The sequence below is a fragment of the Aegilops tauschii genome, chromosome 1 (genome assembly GCF_002575655.3).
Source record: "Aegilops tauschii subsp. strangulata cultivar AL8/78 chromosome 1, Aet v6.0, whole genome shotgun sequence".
Classification (NCBI taxonomy): Eukaryota; Viridiplantae; Streptophyta; class Magnoliopsida; order Poales; family Poaceae; genus Aegilops; species Aegilops tauschii.
Genome location: NC_053035.3, coordinates 152619803 through 152639410, shown reverse-complemented (window position 1 = coordinate 152639410; position 19608 = coordinate 152619803). Strand labels below are relative to the sequence as shown.

At 44.9% G+C, this 19608-nt stretch overlaps 1 protein-coding gene across 2 annotated transcripts; it reads right to left on the bottom strand.

Moving 5' to 3' along the window:
• Nucleotides 1-1084: 1084 nt before the first annotated feature.
• Nucleotides 1085-4484, bottom strand: LOC120974265 (uncharacterized). Of its 2 annotated transcripts, XM_073510061.1 has the most exons (4): nucleotides 4108-4484; nucleotides 3158-3223; nucleotides 2991-3065; nucleotides 1085-1399 (listed from the first exon to the last, which is right to left on the bottom strand). In XM_073510061.1, exons 1-4 carry the CDS (start codon nucleotides 4331-4333, stop codon nucleotides 1302-1304), a joined length of 465 nt encoding a protein of 154 aa, XP_073366162.1. In that variant the 5' UTR covers nucleotides 4334-4484; the 3' UTR covers nucleotides 1085-1301. The 2 variants fall into 2 exon arrangements, with proteins under 2 accessions (XP_073366162.1, XP_073366164.1); XM_073510063.1 differs by lacking the exon at nucleotides 3158-3223 and having other exon boundaries at nucleotides 4108-4461.
• Between the last annotated feature and the right edge of the window lie 15124 nt (nucleotides 4485-19608).

The window sequence follows — 19608 nt, the reverse complement described above, 5'->3', positions numbered from 1 at the left end:
TGAGGATACCTGGTTTTACACGGGATAAGTACCTCGGAAACGTAGTACACAAGCCACTAAACATGGATCTTATGTCCTTCTACATCGCGCTCGACAACAAATGCGGCGCTGGCGACTTAGTTTGTGGCCGAGATGTATAACAACATTGGCTCACCTGCTCCGGGTGCTGCCAGTATAGGGTTTGTAGCAAGGAGTGTTTTGATCTCTTCCAATGCAGCACCTGCCTTGCTAGTCCAGTAGAAATTTTTAGTTTGTTTTAGCAATCTGTAGAGGAGCAAGGCCTTTTCTCTAAGGTGGGAGATAAAACGACTCAGAGCATCCATGCAACCCATCAGTCTTTGGATGTGCTTGAGTTTTGTAGGAACCTCCAATCGGGAAAGGGCTCGTATTTTATCAGGGTTGGCCTCTATTCCTCGATGGGAAACAATCAAGCTGAGCAATCTGCCCACTGGTACTCCAAAGACACGTTTCTGAGGATTGAGCTTTATGTTATATGCTCGAAGGTTAGTGAATGTTTCTCGGAGGTCGTCGACTAACTGATTGGCATTTTTGGTTTTGACAACCACGTCATCTACATATGCTTCCACAGTTTTACCAATTTGGGATTCTAGTCATCTTTGAATCATGCGCTGGTATGTTGCTCCAATATTTTTTAATCCAAAGGGCATTGTGTTAAAATAGAATGGCCCATAAGGAGCTACGAAAGTAGTTGCTGCTTGATCAGACTCATTCATCTTTATTTGATGGTATCTCGAGTAAGCGTCGAGAAAAACACAGTGAATCATGTCGTGCAGTGGCGTCCATGATCTGGTCAATACACGATAAGGAGAAGGAATCCTTTGGGCGGGCTTTGTTAACGTCTTTAAAATCAACACAAAAGCGCCATGAATTGTCCTTTTTGGTACCATGACCAAGTTAGCCAACCAATCGGGGTGTTTGATATCTCAGATGAATCCGACCTCTAGCAACTTGGACAGTTCTTCCCCCATAGCCTGCCTCTTGGCTCGGTGTGACACCCTCGATTCAATCGTACACTAATCATACCGCAAATGTGTACGATCAAGATCAAGGACTCACGGGAAGATATCACAACACAACTCTAGACACAAAATAAAATATTACAAGCTTTATATTACAAGCCATGGGCCTCGAGGGCTCGAATACGTAAGCTCGAAAACACAAGTCAGCGGAAGCAACAATATCTGAGTACAGACATGAGTTAGACAAGTTTGCCTTAAGAAGGCTAGCACAAAAGCAACAATCATCGAAAAGGCAAGGCCTCCTGCCTGGGAGCCTCCTAACTACTCCTGATCGTCGGCGGCCTCCACGTAGTAGTAGGCACCCTCAGTGTAGTAGCAGTTGTCGTCGAAGGTGACGTCTGGATCCTGGGCTCCACCATCTGGTTGCGACATCCGAGAAGAATGGAAAAGGGGGAAAAGGGGGAGCAAAGCAACCGTGAGTACTCATCCAAAGTACTCGCAAGCAAGGATCTACACTACATATGCATCGGTATCAATAAAAAGGGTTGTATCTGTGGACTGGACTGCAGAATGCCAGAAGAGAAGGGGAAAGACTAGCATCTTCTGGAAACCACCATCTTGCAGCAACAGGAGGGAGTAGAGTAGCATAAAGTAAAGTAGTAGAAGTGTTATCAACCTCGGCCAGAGATCCTTTCTCGACTCCCTGCGAGAAAGCAATCCCAGAGCCATACTATCCAGTTCCCATCATAATCCAAATCTCATCACAAGTATCCAGTTCTAGTTGTATCGATCGGGATACAACTCCAAGTGTCTGTTACCTTAGGACAGGCTATCGATAGATGTTTTCTTCCCTGCAGGGGTGCACCAACTTACCCACCACGCTCGATTAACTCCGGCCGGACACACTTTCCTGGGTCATGCCCGGCCTCGGCCAAACAATACGCCGCAACCCGACCTAGGCTTAATAGAGAGGTCAGCACGCCGGACTAAACCTATGCCCCCAGGGGTCATGGGCCATCTCCCCGGGAACTCCTGCACGTTGCGTACGCGACCGGTGAGCAGACCTAGCTACCTCCTTAAAAAAGGCAGGTGCTTACCAGTCCAACCCGGCGCGCGCCACTCAGTCGCTGACGTCTATTAAGCTTCGGCTGATGCATACGACGCAGAACGCCCATACTATGCCCACGTGATGGTTAGTGCTATCAGGCCAGAGGCCCCTCGGATCGAATATCCAAATCGTAGTGGATTAGGAACGCGCGGTAACAAGCAGAGACTCACGAAAGATGTGACCCCGTTGCCCCGTCTCGAGGACTTGCAGCAAGGGCTAGGAATGCCCGGCCACGCCTCGTAATTATCTCGCGGGCACCCTCCAGGTCAACCCGTCTCCACATCACTCGCAATTAAGCTCGCGTGGGTACCCCTCAGGGCCGACCCGTCTTTCCAAGTAACAGTGGTAAAGTCCAAGTATCCGTGTGTCCAAACATCAAGGGGAAAACCCGAGGAATCACCCCCAGTGAATTCCACTCGATGTAATCATCAAGGTGAACGTAAGAGGAACCACCCCCGAGATTCACACTTGAGGGGTTGCACGACAGAGTCGTATCGGAAGTGGTTAAGGCGGAATCACCCTCGATGACCACGACCGAATAGCTACATTACAGGGTTAACATCAGAAGTGATGTAGAGGTCTCACCCTCGGCACTCGATAGTAACCCAGTAGTGTCGAGTAACTAAGGGGAAAGTGATGTGCGGTGCCGGGGCCTGGTCTTCGATCCCGTTGATCGGGTCTTCAATGATGAAGCAGGGGAAACAAGGACGAGGTGGGGGTCACTGATGGATCACTAACCAACCTATACTAAGCAGTTTAGGATAAGTAGGTAGGTAACAATAAGCAGGTTACAAAAGCAGGCTATGCATCAGAATAGGAGCAAACAATAACAGTAGCAAAATCTAATGCAAGCATGAGAGAATGGAATGGGCGATATCGGGATGATCAAAGAGGGGGCTTACCTGAAAGCTCTGCTGAAAAGGAAGAAGTGTCATCGGTGACGTAGTCGATCACAGGGGCAGCATCGGTCTCGGGGTCTACCGGAGAGAAGAGGGGAAAGAAACAGTCAATATAAAGCAAACAAAGCATCATAAAGCATGACATGACGAAAAGCAGAACTAGGGTCGACCTAACGAAGTGCTCCACGATATAGGTGAAGGGGAATTCAACTGGGAATGTTTTCCGGGTTCCGGACCTGTGTCAGACAAATAACCGAAGGGGCAATGCTCCACGTTTAGCATGCTAGGGGCATGTGAAAGATGAACGAACCGCGTATTCGGATTCGTTGGATTTTTCTGAGCAACTTTCATATAAAAAACATTTTCATTCGAGCTACGGATTATTTTTTATGAATTTCCGAAGTTTTAACAATATTCTGGAATTTCTAAAATTGTTATATTTCAATAATCCGAATTGACCAAGTCAATCTGACTTGTCAAAAGGGAAGTTATGGCCCACGTGGCATAGACTACACCTAACTAATTAAATAGAAACTAACCTAATTAAAAAAAGGCTAGATGTCAGCTGTACATTAGGCTAATTTAACTATACTAATTAACCACTAACTAAAAAGCAATTAGCCTTAACTAGTTGGGCTACCCCCACGTGCAGTGGCACAAGCCGGCCACACGCACGGCCGTACACACAACCCAGGCCAGCCATGGCCACGCACTGATTAAACACCACCAGCAGCATCTGCGGCAGCAAGATCAGCAACAGGTAGCAGTGTGGCATAATGCAGCAATTAGTGGCAGCAGCTAGCGGCAATAGCAATGCAGCAGCGAGCGGCAGCAGCAGCAAAGCGAAGCAGCAACCAGCGGCAGCAGAGGAAAGCAGCAACAACAGCGTGGGCGGAAGCAGCAGGAGGCGAGCGGGGGGCACGGCCAGGGAGCTACGTCGGATGCGGGTGCGGCCGGACGGCCGAGCGCGCGTACGTGGGCGCGGCCAAGGCGCGCACTGGGCGGCCAGGACGCGGGGTGTGGGCGCGGTCGCGGTGGCCGCGGCCATCGGCCGAAACTTGGACGACGCAATAGAGCGACCAACAGAGGGGGAAACAAGGGGAATGGGGGTGGCGCTCACAGGGGGAGGCGGACGACGCGTCCGGCGGGGCGGAGGAGCTCCGGTGAGGTAGATCGGGCGCGGGGCAGCGGCGGCCATAGGCGAGGTAGATGCGTCGATCCCGGCGATGCAGTGCGGCTCCGGTCGAATGGATCCCCGCAGATGATGTAGCAGACGACGACGGTCCTCTTCGACGCGGTGTCATAGCTCGGGGAGGGAGGTGGCCACGGCAACTAAGGTCATCCATGGCGGGCAGAGCTTCGGTTGGTGTGCGTGGGGGAGGGAAACGGCGAGAGGGGGGAGGCGAAAGCTAGGGTTTCGGGGGGCGCCCAGGGGCTCTTTGTAGGCAGGGGCAGGGGACGGATGGCCGCCACGCACGGCCATCGCCGGCGGATGGCCGCCACGGCCCCCTGTCCCCTGTAGCGAGAGGAACAGGACAAGTGGGGTGGGCTGGGCCTCTTGTGTAGCTAGCTGGGCCAAAGTGGCCAGTAGTACCTCTCTCCCTTTTCTGCTTTCTATTTACCTTTTATAACTCTGTTTTGCATATTAAATTGTTAGCGAACGAGTTTTGTAAAAAGTGTAGATGGACACATAAATAGTATTGCAATATTCGGCACTGCCACAAAAAGTTTGGTACTCAAATAACTTAGTTTGTTATTTTATAAATTATAAAAGGCTTTCAATTAATTGCTTAAGCCACTGTTTTAGTTATTGTTGTGCATTAAAACACTTTACAAAAATGTTGCCTAACCACCAGTATTAACAAATGAATATTTTCCACATGATGAACATTTTACTTTTGACACTTGAAAACTTTTAAAGTTGGACTTGATTTTAATTTTGAATTTGGACCGGATTCGAACCAACGCGAGTTTAACAACAGTAATCGCGATGACCTGGCGCCATTAACATAGGATTATTGATTATTGTAGCTTAATTATCCGGGCGTCACACTCGGAGAATCCGCGAAGCACCTGTTTAACATGTTTGAAGCCTTCAATTATATTCATACTGTGCTTAGTGAGGTGCCTTGGGATTGCTGGCATGTCCAAGGGGTGCCAAGCGAAGATATCCCAATTTTCCTGGAGGAAGGTGCGAAATGCTTCATCCATCGTTGGGTCCAACTGTGCAACGATGGATGTCGTTTTATTGGCGTCTGTTGGGTGCACTTGAAATTTGACTATTTCATCAGCTGGCTTGAATGACGTAGGCTTGGACCTCTTGTCAAGGATGACGTTGTCTCTATCAACTGTTGCATGCGGCACCGTTAGCTCTTCCGCCACGCGGGCCTCGGCCAAGGATTCCAGGGCGAGCGCTACTGTTTTATTCTCGGCTCTAAGTGCTCTATCAGGGTTGCTTGCTATAGTGATCACGCCATTGGGTCCGACATCTTGAATTTCATGTAGGTGCAATGTGGGACGGCGTGAAAAATTTGAATGCCTCTCGACCCAGCATAGCATGGTAACCACTTCAGAAGGGTACAATGTGGAAGGTCAACTCCTCGGAAATAGTTATCGGGGTCCCGAACACTACATCAAGGGTGATTTTCCGCTACATCGTGCCTCCTTTCCTAGGATAATCCCCTTAAACGTGGTATAACTGGGTTCAATGCGTGATTTATCACATTTCATCTTTTGCAGAGTGTCCTCGTATATGAGGTTTAAACTACTGCCACCGCCCATGAGGACTTTTTGTAGCCGACATCGTTCCACTATGCAGTCGAGGACCAAGGATGCCGGTCTTCGGCTGGTCTTTTTGCCCGAAGGTGATAGGAATGTCTGACCATTGATCTGATGTCGCTGCGTGATAAACGTGGCTCATCTCTCGAAGGGCTCTTTTTCGTTGATTCCTTGAAGAATGAGTTTCGTAGATCATTAAGATCTCGCATTCGCCAGATGATATTGCCGAACGATTATTACGCGATTCAGCGTTGTTGAGGAGCCTTTGCTACCTATTCAAGTCCTGGCGGACACGTTTCTTTTTTGTGCTGGTGTTCAAAGTATGCCCAACATGCCTGATGAACGGCGTGTGGATTAGACAAAATGTCATGGATTTTTTTTGTGCAAAATAGCAGGACAGACATACAGAAATGGGACCTCCTATTTGTCGCTCTTTGTGATAGATTGGCGGAGGTTCGCCCATGGCGTACGTAGATAGGCCAACCCATTTGTGTTGCACTATAGAAACAAGCTGGTAGCGAGCATTTTTTCACGTGATGAGTTGTAGCGAAGCTGATGAACCGCAGTGAGAACACTACCAGTGTTATGTAGCAAACATTTTTTAATTTGTTTGAAATTGTGAAAAATTTCTGAAAAAACGAGTTTTTCCAAAAATTGGGAACATTTTTTAAAACATGAATAGATTTTGAAGTTCCACTTTTTTCAAATGTGAATAATTTTTTGAAATTTTGAACAACCTTTTGAAAATCCAACCAACTTTTGCATTCTCAAACTTTTTGAAAACACTAATAAATTTTGATCTTCAATTGTTTTTCCAAAAAGTGAATAATTTATAAAATATTGGACTTTTTTAAATCCAATTTTTTCTGAATATCCGAACATTGTTTTTGAAAAATGCAAACAGTTTTTGAAAGTCTGAACGAATTATTTGTTTTGAAATTCCAAACATTTTTTCAAATGCTAATTTTTTTATTTTTTTGAAACTCTAGTTTTAAAAGAAAGCAACAAAAAGAAGAAAAATAAAAATGAAATATAAAAGAGAAAGAAAAAATACAGAAAGAAAAGCCAATAAAGAAACAAAATAGAAAAAAATCTGGTTCATGAACCTTCTAGAAAGTTCCCAAAATTGGTAAAAACCGGGAGTTTTGGCTGCTAAAATGGGCCAACCCATATCTAGTCACTCGCTCTGTTCGATGTGTGTAGCGTCAACTATTTGCCGCGGAGTGCGGCGAATATGGAATTTTTCAGAAGCCTTTTGCCCTTTATTATTACTAGCACAATGCTCACCATAAAATGACTAACTCACGAGATAATCAAAAGATGATGGTGTCTTACTACTATTGCATGTTTTATGATTAAAAGAGAGCGTAAATATAACAAAATGTCACGTTGTAGTCATTGATGATTTTTAAGCAACCATTGCAGGTCCTTAGCAAGATTTATAGTAAGATAACATTTTTTAGTTTTAAAACATAGTAGAATGGGCATGAGTAATTTGAACGCACAAGATCGTGGATTTGGTAGGAGGACAACGTTTATGACCACGTTGAAATTGCAATGCATTCGATGTCTTGTGCTATGCTATAGAACTGAGGAATTGGTTGCGCAAAGAAATTAAAATCAAGATCATTATTTTGAATTGAAGTTGTATGCATTTATAATCTGTGTTTTTATGAGAGTGATATTCTCATATTAGGGTAGCAACGTATTTTGTTTATTTGGTTACATCTCACACCAAGTAGAAGTAATATTTGTTTATTATATCTTTTGGAAAGTTGCTAGTCTCACATGTGGGTAGAAGTGCATTTGTTTATTTGTATGATCCCACATGTGAATTCGCCACCAACTCCCCTTTATAAGTAGGAAGGAAAAGAGAGCGTAAATATAACAAAATGTCACGTTGTAGTCATTGATGATTTTTAAGCGACCATTGTAGGTCCTTTGCAAGATCTACAGTGAGATAACATTTTCAATTTTAAAACATAGTAGAATGGGCATGAGTAATTGGATGCACAAGATCGTGAATTTGGTAAGAGGACAACGTTTATGACTACGTTGAAATTACAATGTGTTCGATGTCTTCTGCTATGCTATAGAACTGGAGGAATTGGTTGAGCAGAGAAATTAAAATCAAGACCATTATTTAGAATTTGAGTTGTATAATGTGTGTTTTTATAGTGTTGTTCTCACATTAGGGCAGCAACATACTTTGTTTATTTGGGTACGTCTCACACCGAGTAGAAATAATGTTTGTTTATTATATCTTTTAAAAGGTTGCTACTCTCACATGTAGGTAGAAGTGCATTTATTTATTTGTATGGTCCCACATATAAACTCTCCAGCAACTTCAATCTTTATAAGTAGAAAAAAATACATATACAGATATAGATATTGACCCAAAGCTCATCTATAATTCAACAATATAGATGTCATGAACATCCGCTAGTAGGCCTATAAGCATACTTTTACAAACGGTGCCCAGAAACAAGCCCAAAGCCCTTAAGCCACCATAGCACAAAAAAGAAAAAAGACAACAACCCACATGCTTTCATCGAGCGCCACAAACAACGCCTTCTAGTTAAAAAGGCATTCAAGAAGAAACAACAACGTATGGGCACGTTTGGTCTGTAGCCTCAAGTTACCCTACCTAAATGTAGTTATGTTTGGTTTTATAGTCTAAGGTTGTCACACATAAGGATAGTCATGCCATGACAGCGTACACATGTATTTGACTCATTGACATACATTTCTAGTTACATGGTCTACATGTCACATGCACGGTTTTTTGTCAACTCTTGTCACATTTGTGGTGGCTATTTTGTTAGCCACACCTTTTGTGATAGCCATAGTTTGCCTGAGGTTAGACGTCGTAAAGTTAGTCATGAACCAAACATACTTACATATATGTTTGCTGATACCGAATAGGTTTTTGATATATATTTCCGTATGGTTTCATTGGGTTGGACCCAATTGCATAGGGAAGGAAAATTGGAAAAACAAAACGTGCACAGTTGAGAAGTGTGGCGTACGTAACAGAACTCCTGAAGAATGTATCAGGTATGCTCAAATAAATGAGGTACAAGTAAGGAATAGCTAATTTTTGCGGCATATTTCTACACAAATAAATTGACAAAATAGATGTTTCGGCCATTCAGGTGGGCCTACCAAAGTATAAAGGCTTGCAACGAAGTCCATCCATGTCAGAAATTGGAACCACGACGGTTGGCACCACCCAAATTCTAGTCTAGTAGAACAAAGAAACTACAAAAACAACATACCTCTACTTACAGCTCCTCGAGAAAGAATCAATCTTTCCCTAATAATAAAGCGGCTATCGCTTCTCCCCGTACGTCATCTGCATTTTTGCAGAAAGCCCCTATGTTTCTAAGAAATCAACCCGCGGTCCTTTTTTAAGTAGTTAATCTAAGAAAACGTTTTGTTCTTACAAAAAGGACCTTGCAATTTGAGTTATTCAACCTGCCATCCTTTTTGCAGTGGGCGGCCATGGTGGAGAGCCGGCGCTGCACTCGAGCGCTGCATCAGGCGGCGGCAGCTAGCCGGGAGGAGCGCGTGGAGACGAAGTGATAGAGGCGAGGGTGTCCCGATCTTTCGATGAGATGATTACTATCGATTTGGTGGAGTCGACTTTGACGATCCGACTACAAACATGACAACGTTGCGCCTTAGAAATCGCTAAACCAATCTCCCAAGGTTACTGACGATGCTGGAAGCACGATCAGCCTGACCACAAAGGTCTATTCCTGCACGCAATCAAAGAACAAGTAAGAATATGATAATGCAATCTGAATATTGCGAATATAGATAAAGTATTGATAAAGGTGGGGATCCAAAAGCGGTCTTGGTCTGGTCGTTGGACACAAACGAAGTACACGAAGTTGCAATGGCTAACTTTTAACTAAACAAATCCCCCGGAAAAAGCTACTAGATGGATCTACTTATATAGGAGTAAGGGGTGGCGGCCAAGGAGGTGGGAGGACGTCCCAAGGAAGCCTAAAACCAACCCTAGGTCATACAAGGCTCATGGGCCCAAGTGGAGGTGATGCAACACCTTTGGACTTGTTGTTTGACTCGGATTCTGCTGCAGCGTCAGATTGTTTCGTCCATATCTCAACGCTCTGGACGAATTTAAAGGTGAATCCAATTGGGTTGGAAAGAGGACGAAATCTACTTTCCAACAAAAAAAAATCACCCAATTCGGAGTCCGTATAAAAAAGTTGTCGGCGTTTTGAGTCAGGTATGTCTGTGCAGTCCGAATCTGAATCCAGAACATGAGAGACTTGGACTCTATCTTCTCTTGGCCCAAAAGTGACGTGAGAAGTCTTTTTGAACATAACCTAAACTTCTCCTTTCCCCCTATCTTCATATGTGGATTGTACAAATGTCCCATACACCTGCAATTAGACAAAACACAAAAGTGTGTGAAGTATTTTTGTTCTGGATAACATAAATAGATTATTGAATAGTTTGCACTAGAAATCACCTGATAAATATGCATGTATGCAATATTTTTGGTCGTATCCAAGGTAGTCATGTCCTCATCATCCTCCCCTTCTTGAAAATAAAGCCGTCATCGGCGTTGCTTAATCTAAAATGTGGCTAACAAAAGAGACAAGGTATACATGTTGTATATGTATATGTCATCCATTTTTACTTCCCGTGCATTTTGCACATATGACACATGTATACATGAGTAACTTTCATAGTTAATAAAATATAAAGCCAAAATATTATCACAGGAAGTAGAAGGCATGAAAGTATTGCAACTCAGTTTACACATATAAGTGAAGCTCTTATTCATGGGAAAATTGGTTTTATGCCCCTAGTTGTGTCCCACTCGACAGGATTGCCCCTAATTTTCAAAAGCCAGCGGTTCTGACCAACCCACTTTGGTCGTCTTGTGCTTTTGTCCTTTGACCGTTTGACCGTCACTTTGAAAACTTCATAACTAATTCATACTAAATCAGAAAAATGCAAATAAGATACCAAAATGTTTGGGAAAACATCACCTACATGTCAATGTCATTTGCATTCATGACAAAAGTGTTGGAAAGTGCCCATCCGAGTTTTAGCTCTTATCATACCACCATGAACAGTAAAATCTAAAAAAATTCAAAAAAATCAAAACTAAATTTGGTGGCAAAGAATGACAAATGTTTTAAGTGCTCACCAAGTTTTATCAGGGAATGACATTCGTGGAAGTCGTGGCAAAAATAATAATCTATTTTGGAGTGTTGATTGTTTTTTTGTCACGACTTCCACGTATGTCATTCCCTGATAAAACTTGGCGAGCACTTAAAACATTTGTCATTCTTTGCCACCAAATTTATTTTTGAATTTTTTTGAATTTTTTTAGATTTTACTGTTCATGGTGGTATGATAAGAGCTAAAACTCGGATGGGCACTTTCCAACACTTTTATCATGAATGCAAATGACATTGACATGTAGGTGATGTTTTCCCAAACATTTTGGTATCTTATTTGCATTTTTCTGATTTAGTATGAATTACTTATGAAGTTTCCAAAGTGACGGTCGAACGGTCAAAGGGCAAAACCACAAGGCGACCAAAGTGGGTTGGACAGAACCGCTGGCTTTTGAAAATTAGGGGCAATCCTGTCGAGTGGGACGCAACTAGGGGCATAAAACCAAATATCCCCTTATTCATATGAAAAGATTGACAATATTCATCATTAAACCATCCCAACATTGGTGAATAAACCTTACTTGCATCAAATTTACATGCTACCACATGCTTAAATAAGCAAACATGCAATAAGTCATTTGACACATAATCATCACCAAGACTAGAGGTCATATCAAAATGATTAAACATTGGTTCTTTTGCATCAACAGTTAATTCATTGGGTGCACTCAAATTGTTGGTATTTCAGTTGTTTGATCACATGACGCATTCATGACAGTAACATAATTCTCTAAAATAGGTGATGCGCTCAAATCAACAGGTAACTCAACACATGTATTCAAGTTAACTAGGCATGCATCATTCTCATGTGAAGTTATATCATCAATACCTTTACAGTTACCTTGTCGCAAAGATGTAGCTGATGTAGGTACGGATGATGGCAATGTACCATACTCTTGAGATGATATCGCGCTCACAATCTGAGGTGTGGCTGCTCTAGTAGGTGCAACGGTGGAGGAACCAAGCGGTGGTGGTGAGCATGAACTAGAATAGTTGTTGTTGTAGTCACCCAATGCTTCCTCATGTAACTGTCTCTCAAAGATACAAGCACGAACATACATACCAGTAATGCAACGAGGAATATACTGAAATCGTGCCTGAATATCATGGTTCAAACCACCAAAAAATCGATTCATTGTATCATCCTCAGATTCTTCTATGTCACAATGATGCATATAAGATTTGAACTCTTGGTAGTAAGCATGAACAGTGTTGTTGCCTTGTTTAAATTGTTCAAATTTGCGAAGCAATTCACGGCGATAGTAAGGAGGGAAAAATTGTTGTCTCATTACATCTTTCAAATCTTTCCAAGTTGTGGGTTGGTTATCAATGTTTTTCTTACAATGCACACTCCACCAAACAGAAGCAAAACCAGTAAATGCTCTAGTGGCAGCTCGTACTCGCTCAAGTTCAGAAAAGTCATGGTGACTAAAAACTTGTTCTACTTCAAGCTCCCAAGCTAGATAAATATTAGAATTAAATCTACCCTCAAATGACGGTAAAGAGATAACCTGACTATGTGCTTGTGTGTGTTGTCCAAACTCTCGTGATGGTGAAGATGTGTCCGTCGTCCAAGAACGTCTATCTCCGGAACCTGTCATATTAGTAGAAACAAGAACCAAAATTCAAGAATAATGTTCCTATGAACTTCTAGGATGTGATTGTAAAGTGCTCACAGTAAAGCAAATATCAATATCTTACAAGTTCTTACCATGCGGCAGGTGGTGACAGGCAACCAGCAGTGTCAAATAACTCCTAAAATTGTGTAAAGCGATTGCCAAGGGAATGTACATATACACGGTGTAGAAATATGTGGAGCTGGGTTGGCTATATATGGTAGCAAAATATTAGCAATAATCAATTCAGAGATGCAATATTGAATAAACACTCTGTTGGAAATATGCCCTAGAGGCAATAATAAATTGGTTATTATTATATTTCCTTGTTCATGATAATCCTTTATTATCCATGCTAAAATTGTATTGATAGGAAACTCAAATACATGTGTGGATACATAGACAACACCATGTCCCTAGTAAGCCTCTAGTTGACTAGCTCGTTGATCAATAGATGGTTACGGTTTCCTGACCATGGACATTGGATGTCGTTGATAACGGGATCACATCATTAGGAGAATGATGTGATGGACAAGACCCAATACTAAGCCTAGCACAAGATCGTGTAGTTCGTTTGCTAAGAGCTTTTCTAATGTCAAGTATCATTTCCTTAGACCATGAGATTGTGCAACTCCCGGATACCGTAGGAATGCTTTGGGTGTACCAAACGTCACAACGTAACTAGGTGGCTATAAAGGTGCACTACAGGTATCTCCGAAAGTGTCTGTTGGGTTGGCACGAATCGAGACTGGGATTTGTCACTCCGTGTAAACGGAGAGGTATCTCTGGGCCCACTCGGTAGGACATCATCATTATGTGCACAATGTGACCAAGGAGTTGATCACGGGATGATGTGTTACGGAACGAGTAAAGAGACTTGCCGGTAACGAGATTGAACAAGGTATCGGGATACCGACGATCGAATCTCGGGCATGTAACATACCGATAGACAAAGGGAATTGTATACAGGATTGATTGAATCCCCGACATCGTGGTTCATCCGATGAGATCATCGTGGAACATGTGGGAGCCAACATGGGTATTCAGATCCCGCTGTTGGTTATTGGCCGGAGAACGTCTCGGTCATGTCTGCATGGTTCCCAAACCCGTAGGGTCTACACACTTAAGGTTCGATGACGCTAGGGTTATAGGGAATAGATATACGTGGTTACCGAATGTTGTTCGGAGTCCCGGATGAGATCCCGGACGTCGCGAGGAGTTCCGGAATGGTCCGGAGGTAAAAAATTTATATATGGGAAGTCCCGTTTTGGCCACCGGAAGGGTTTCGGGCGTCACCGGTAATGTATCGGGACCACCGGAGGGTTCCGGGGGTCCACCGGGAGGGGCCACCAGCCCCGGAGGGCCCTATGGGATGTATGTGGAGAGGGACCAGCCCCTTAGTGGGCTGGGCGCCTTCCCTCCCAGGGCCCATGCGCCTGGGGGTTTGGGGGAACCCTAAGGGGAGGCGCCCCCCTTGCCTTGGGGGGCAAGGCAACCCCCCTGGCCGCCGCCCCCTCCTCAGATTGGATCTGAGGGGGCCGGCCCCCCTATCCCTTGCCCCTATATATATGTGGGGGTTGGGAGGGCAGCCGCACCCAAGTTCTGGCGCAGCCCTCCCCCTCTTCCATGTCCTCCTCCTCTCCCGCGGTGCTTGGCGAAGCCCTGCAGGATTGCCACGCTCCTCCATCACCACCACGCCGTCGTGCTGCTGCTGGACGGAGTCTTCCCCAATCTCTCCCTCTCTCCTTGCTGGATCAAGGCGTGGGACACGTCACCGGGCTGCACGTGTGTTGAACGCGGAGGCGCCGTGGTTCGGCGCTTAGATCGGAATCAACCGCGATCTGAATCGCTGCGAGTACGACTCCTTCATCCGCGTTCTTGCAACGCTTCCGCATCACGATCTACAAGGGTATGTAGATGCACTCCCCTTCCCCTCGTTGCTAGATTACTCCATAGATTGATCTTGGTGATGCGTAGAAAATTTTGAATTTCTGCTACGATCCCCAACACGCTCAACGACGGTACTGTGCTGGTCCTAGGCTAGACCGGACTAGAGACGCGAGCCTAGAACACTAATGAGGTCACGACGTAGCACAACTAGCATCAATGAATGATACTAAGTAGCTCTGGACAGCAAGATATAAGTGAAGATCACAACGGCAGTAAAGATAATGATGAAAAACAACTGCCAAGCAGGATATACAACAACTTTCTCCCCAACTTTTCTCAGGAAAAGTTTGTGCTAATTTTCTAATAATTTTTTTTCAAAATGCCACTGACTCAGGCTTTCAAACGCAAAAAGAATCACTCAATTCCGAGTTGATATGAGGAGTCAAAAAATTCTGAAACTGGCTTGAAAAACTGAAACAAGCTGTGTTCGCGAACTTCGGAGGGCAAAACACCTATTTAGAAGCCGATTTTGAGGTGTCAAATATTGAACTAGCTTCTGCAACTATTTAGATGCGGCTCGTCGCTAGCTTTCATTTGAGTACCCGCGGAGCCAAAACGGATTTCGTATGAGGAAGTTACGCCTGTTTTACTGATCAGTGCACAAAACAGATTCCAATCCGAATTCAACTACGAGATTGAGTCTAGATAGATTCGAATTTTGTTTTTTTCTTCTCTCTTTTTTTTTCCTCACACTTTTTTTCTTTTTCTTTCTCTTTTTTTTCTCTGACTTTTTTTTCTTTTTTTCTCTTTTTTTCTCTATCTTTTTTTTCTCCCTCCCTCTTTCCAAAACAAACTAGATAAGATGCAGATTGGATCAAGCGAAGATGTGAACGACCTCAACTATGATTGTGACAATGAACAATGGGTAGCACGTGGTGGAAATTGATGGATGGGGTGGTGGACAGCGGAAAGGATAACGATGCAGCGGCGATGTGACTAATGTGAACAGAACTCGAAACTCTAAACGAACTAGACACTAAGACCAGCAACTCGACATGACGATGCAACCGATAATTCAATAATACAAACAATGAAAAGAGAATTGCAAAGGCTCAGACTGGCTAGGATAAAGGATGAATAGATCTAACTTTTTTGTGGCTTTTTCTTGGTCAATAGGTAAGAAAATAAATCTAATCTAGGGATAACTGGAAATTCTCACCGAGCAACCTGAAAACTGATACCACTTGATAGAGGCGAGGGTGTCCCGATCTTTCGATGAGATGATTACTATCGATTTGGTGGAGTCGACTTTGACGTTCCGACTACAAACGTGCACAACGTTGCGCCTTAGCAATCGCTAAACCAATCTCCCGAGGTTACTGACGATGCTGGAAGCACGATCCGCCTGACCACGAAGGTCTATTCCTGCACGCAATCAAAGAATAAGCAAGAATATGATAATGTAATCTGAATATTGCGAATATAGATGAAGTATTGATAAAGGTGGGGATCCAAAGGCGGTCTTGGTCTGGTCGTTGGACACAAACGAAGTACACGAAGTTGCAATGCTAACTTTTAACTAAACAAATCCCCCGAAAAAAGCTACTAGATGGATCTACTTATATAGGAGCAAGGGGTGGCGGCCAAGGAGGTGGGAGGACGTCCCAGGGCAGCCTAAAACCAACCCTAGGTCGTACAAGGCTCATGGGCCCAAGTGGAGGTGATGCAACACCTTTGGACTTGTTGTTTGACTCAGATTCTGCTGCAGCGTCAGATTGTTTCGTCCATATCTCAACGCTCCGGACGAATTTAAAGGTGAATCCAATTGGGTTGGAAAGAGGATGAAATCCACTTTCCAACAAGAAAAGAATCACCCAATTCGGAGTCCATATGAAAAAGTTGTCGGTGTTTTGAGTCAGGTATGTCTGTGCAGTCCGAATCTGAATCCAGAACGTGAGAGACTTGGACTCTATCTTCTCTTGGCCCAAAAGTGACGTGAGAAGTCTTTTTGAACAGAACCTAAACTTCTCCTTTTCCCCTATCTTCATATGTGGATTGTACAAATGTCCCATACACCTGCAATTAGACAAAACACAAAAGTGTGTGAAGTATTTTTGTTCTGGATAACATAAATAGATTATTGAATAGTTTGCACTAGAAATCATCTGATAAATATGCATGTATGCAATATTTTTGGTCATATCCAAGGTAGTCATGTCCTCATCACGAAGGAGGGGGAAAATGGAGAGTCGGCGGTCTGGGTCAACACATCAGGGTCTCCTTCCAATCAATCGGGTCTCCTCCCAATCGATTTGGAATGAGGCGACTCAACGAGCGTGCGGGGCAACATGCGTCTCTCCCGCTCGATCCGGTTGAGTGAGGACTACGTAGGGCAGCGGCGGACGGGCTGGATGCGCGGAACAATGGCGGCGGACGGATCCAGGTGAGCAGCGATGGGACCTTGCAAGGCGTCGGAGTTCTCCGAGGCGGCACCATGGTTGCTTCGGCATGCTCCTGAATGAAAATGAGGGAGGATGAGGGATAGAGAGAAGAAACTAGGAGGAAGGGGAGAAAGGACGGGAGGCACGATAGGGTGTTGTGCTGCTGGTTGCTCTAGTGAAGAGGAGATGGGGCACGACGCTCCTCTCCTGCTAAAACAATAAACAAGTGTGAAGATTCCACCGAGATATATTGGTTGAACTTCTCAGCTCCACAAGTTGACTCCATGGTCCTCCGCAATGAAGGATTGTTTAAGGTTTTTTAAGAGGCGACGAACACAGAAGCACAGAGTGGAGTGGGGATGAAAATAGTCGGATTGAAACTAGCAACAGAGTGGATCTTACTTAGCCAAGAACTTCTTTTCTTCCCAAAAGGACATGAAAGGAGATCAAATAGTGACTAGCAAGAACCCAAAGATGTTGGATTCACGTCCGCGCAGACTAATCTCACAAATCAAATGACAGCACAGAGGAAAAAAGGTCGATGAATCGGAGAAAGAGAGCAAACAAATTAGTCAAATGCAGGGGCACTTTTGTTTTCTCTTTTCGAAGGCAGAGCCAGACAGCAGCTCGATCAAAAGGGAGTGGCCTCCTTATTAGCAGAAAGGGAAACAAGAGATGATTTGCATGGAAGTGGCCTAGGCTGAATCCAAGCAAAAATCGACAACCAAGAACACAAAGAACGCAAGGATTCAGAACCAGCAAGGCCGCCTCCTTCTCCGCCAGCCAAGAACGCCAATGATCCCCTCTGAGCTCCCAGAAAGGAAAACAAAAAACTAATACTCGCGAAAAGCATCACAAAAGCGGCGGTGGCGGTGAGGTCGTCGGACGGAGTGAAGTCGCTGAGGTGGTGACGGTATCGTATATATAATTATAGACGTAAGTAGTACCCCCACATGTGGATCGGAGGAGGGGGAGATGAGAAGGCTCGACTTGAAAGATAGGTGGTGGCGGTGGTGGGGCAAGACAATAAAATATTGGAACACGGGTCAACAATAGTTACTACAGTGCAACACGAACGTTAACTTTTTGGTTAGGTGTGGTGGGCAGTTGATGATTTACTGCTGTTCACGGGTCAGCAATAGTGCATGTTGTTACATGGTACTGTAGACGAATTTAAGGAATGAAAGATATGGGATCGTCAGGTGCCAGTGCTGCTCATGCTTAAACCCTCTCACGGTACACAAGCATGCATGAACGGTCGGAGCCAGACTTTGGGCACCGTCACAACTTTTTCTGGGACGCCAGAATTAAGTTAGTCTCCGCCGGTTCGTCCCGCAGATCAAGTTGTACCACCGTGCCATAGATGTTTTACAAGACTTTGGGCACCGTCACAACTTTTTCTGGGACGCCAGAATTAAATTAGTCTCTGCCGGTTCGTCCCGCAGATCAAGTTGTACCACCGTGCCACCGATCTATATATAGAACTTAGATGTTTTACAGATACAATTTCGAGCCTAACAATGAATGTGATATACTACTTCCGTTCCTTTATGTAAGGTGTATTATTTTGGTCATGGTGACCAAGACATATAGTTATAGACATGTTAGGACAAAATTACCCTTGGCAAATTTGTTGGTTGGTGGCAAGTAAGTCAGGTTGTCCAGGAAAGTAAGAGATACATGCAATCGACAGAGCGATACTTTCCTTCTTTTCCTACGAGGAGAGATACAGGCAATCACGAGAGAGATAGTTGTCTTTTTTCTGAATGGCTAACAAGGGAATTATGAGGAATTAGAAGAAATGCACCTTACATTCTGGAATTTCTTCAAAAAACAAATACACCTTATATAAAGGAACGGAGGAAGTATCACTTCAATTCGTTCACCGAGAGACAGATACACAAAGCTCAAGATGGCTCGAAGGGTACATGCGGCGGCGGCAGCGGAGGAAGGCCGGCGTTGCCCTGAGAACGGTCCTCACGAGGCTAGTCCCTCCAGGGACCGTCGGGAGGCTGGCCCTGCCAGAGGTCCTCCCGGGGCTGTTCGTGCCAGTTCTGGCGGGGGTCGCGGTTGTCCCAGTGGCCTCCACCACGGCCTCCTCCGCGGTCGTTGCCACGGTCGTCGGGCTCGGGACGGCGGCCAGGGCGCCCGCCGTGGATGGCCCTGAGCTCTTGGCAGTCGTTGGTGTTGTGGTTGTGAACGTTGTGGAAGACACGGAACGGGCGGCTGCCCTTGCAGGATTCGGCGTGGTCACAGCCGCGCTTCAACACAGGTTCGGCCGTGAGCACAGTCGGGCCCTTGCGATTCACGTCCTTAGCCTTGGCCTTCTTGTCTTCAGGATCGACCTCCGGGAGCTCCAGGAGGGAGCGGCGACCTTCCTCTACCCTTGCTCATCTGGTTGCCATGTTGAACATCTCCAGAGCTGAGCACAAGTCTTTGTGTATGGCTGGCTCTTCCTTCATCTTGACATCCTGGACGCCATCAGTGAACGCTGAAATGATGGCCTCGTCTGACACCTTAGGGATCTGGAGGCGAACGTTGGTGAAGCGATGTATATATTTGTGCAAGGTTTTCCCTGGCTGCTGCTTGATGCACCACAGGTAGCCTGCAGTAGGGGCGCGGTCGCGAGTGCCCTCAAAGTTGGCGATGAAGCACTCGCACAGTTCGTCCCAGG

Coding starts and splice junctions, on each gene's coding strand:
- LOC120974265 (XM_073510061.1), bottom strand. CDS start 4,333: ATGGATGACCTTAGTTGCCGTGGCCACCTCCCTCCCCGAGCTATGACA. Junction 3,224..4,107: donor CGCGTCGTCCGCCTCCCCCT/GTGAGCGCCACC, acceptor TGTCTGACACAG/GTCCGGAACCCGGAAAACAT. Junction 1,400..2,990: donor CTTTTCAGCAGAGCTTTCAG/GTAAGCCCCCTC, acceptor TGTCGCAACCAG/ATGGTGGAGCCCAGGATCCA.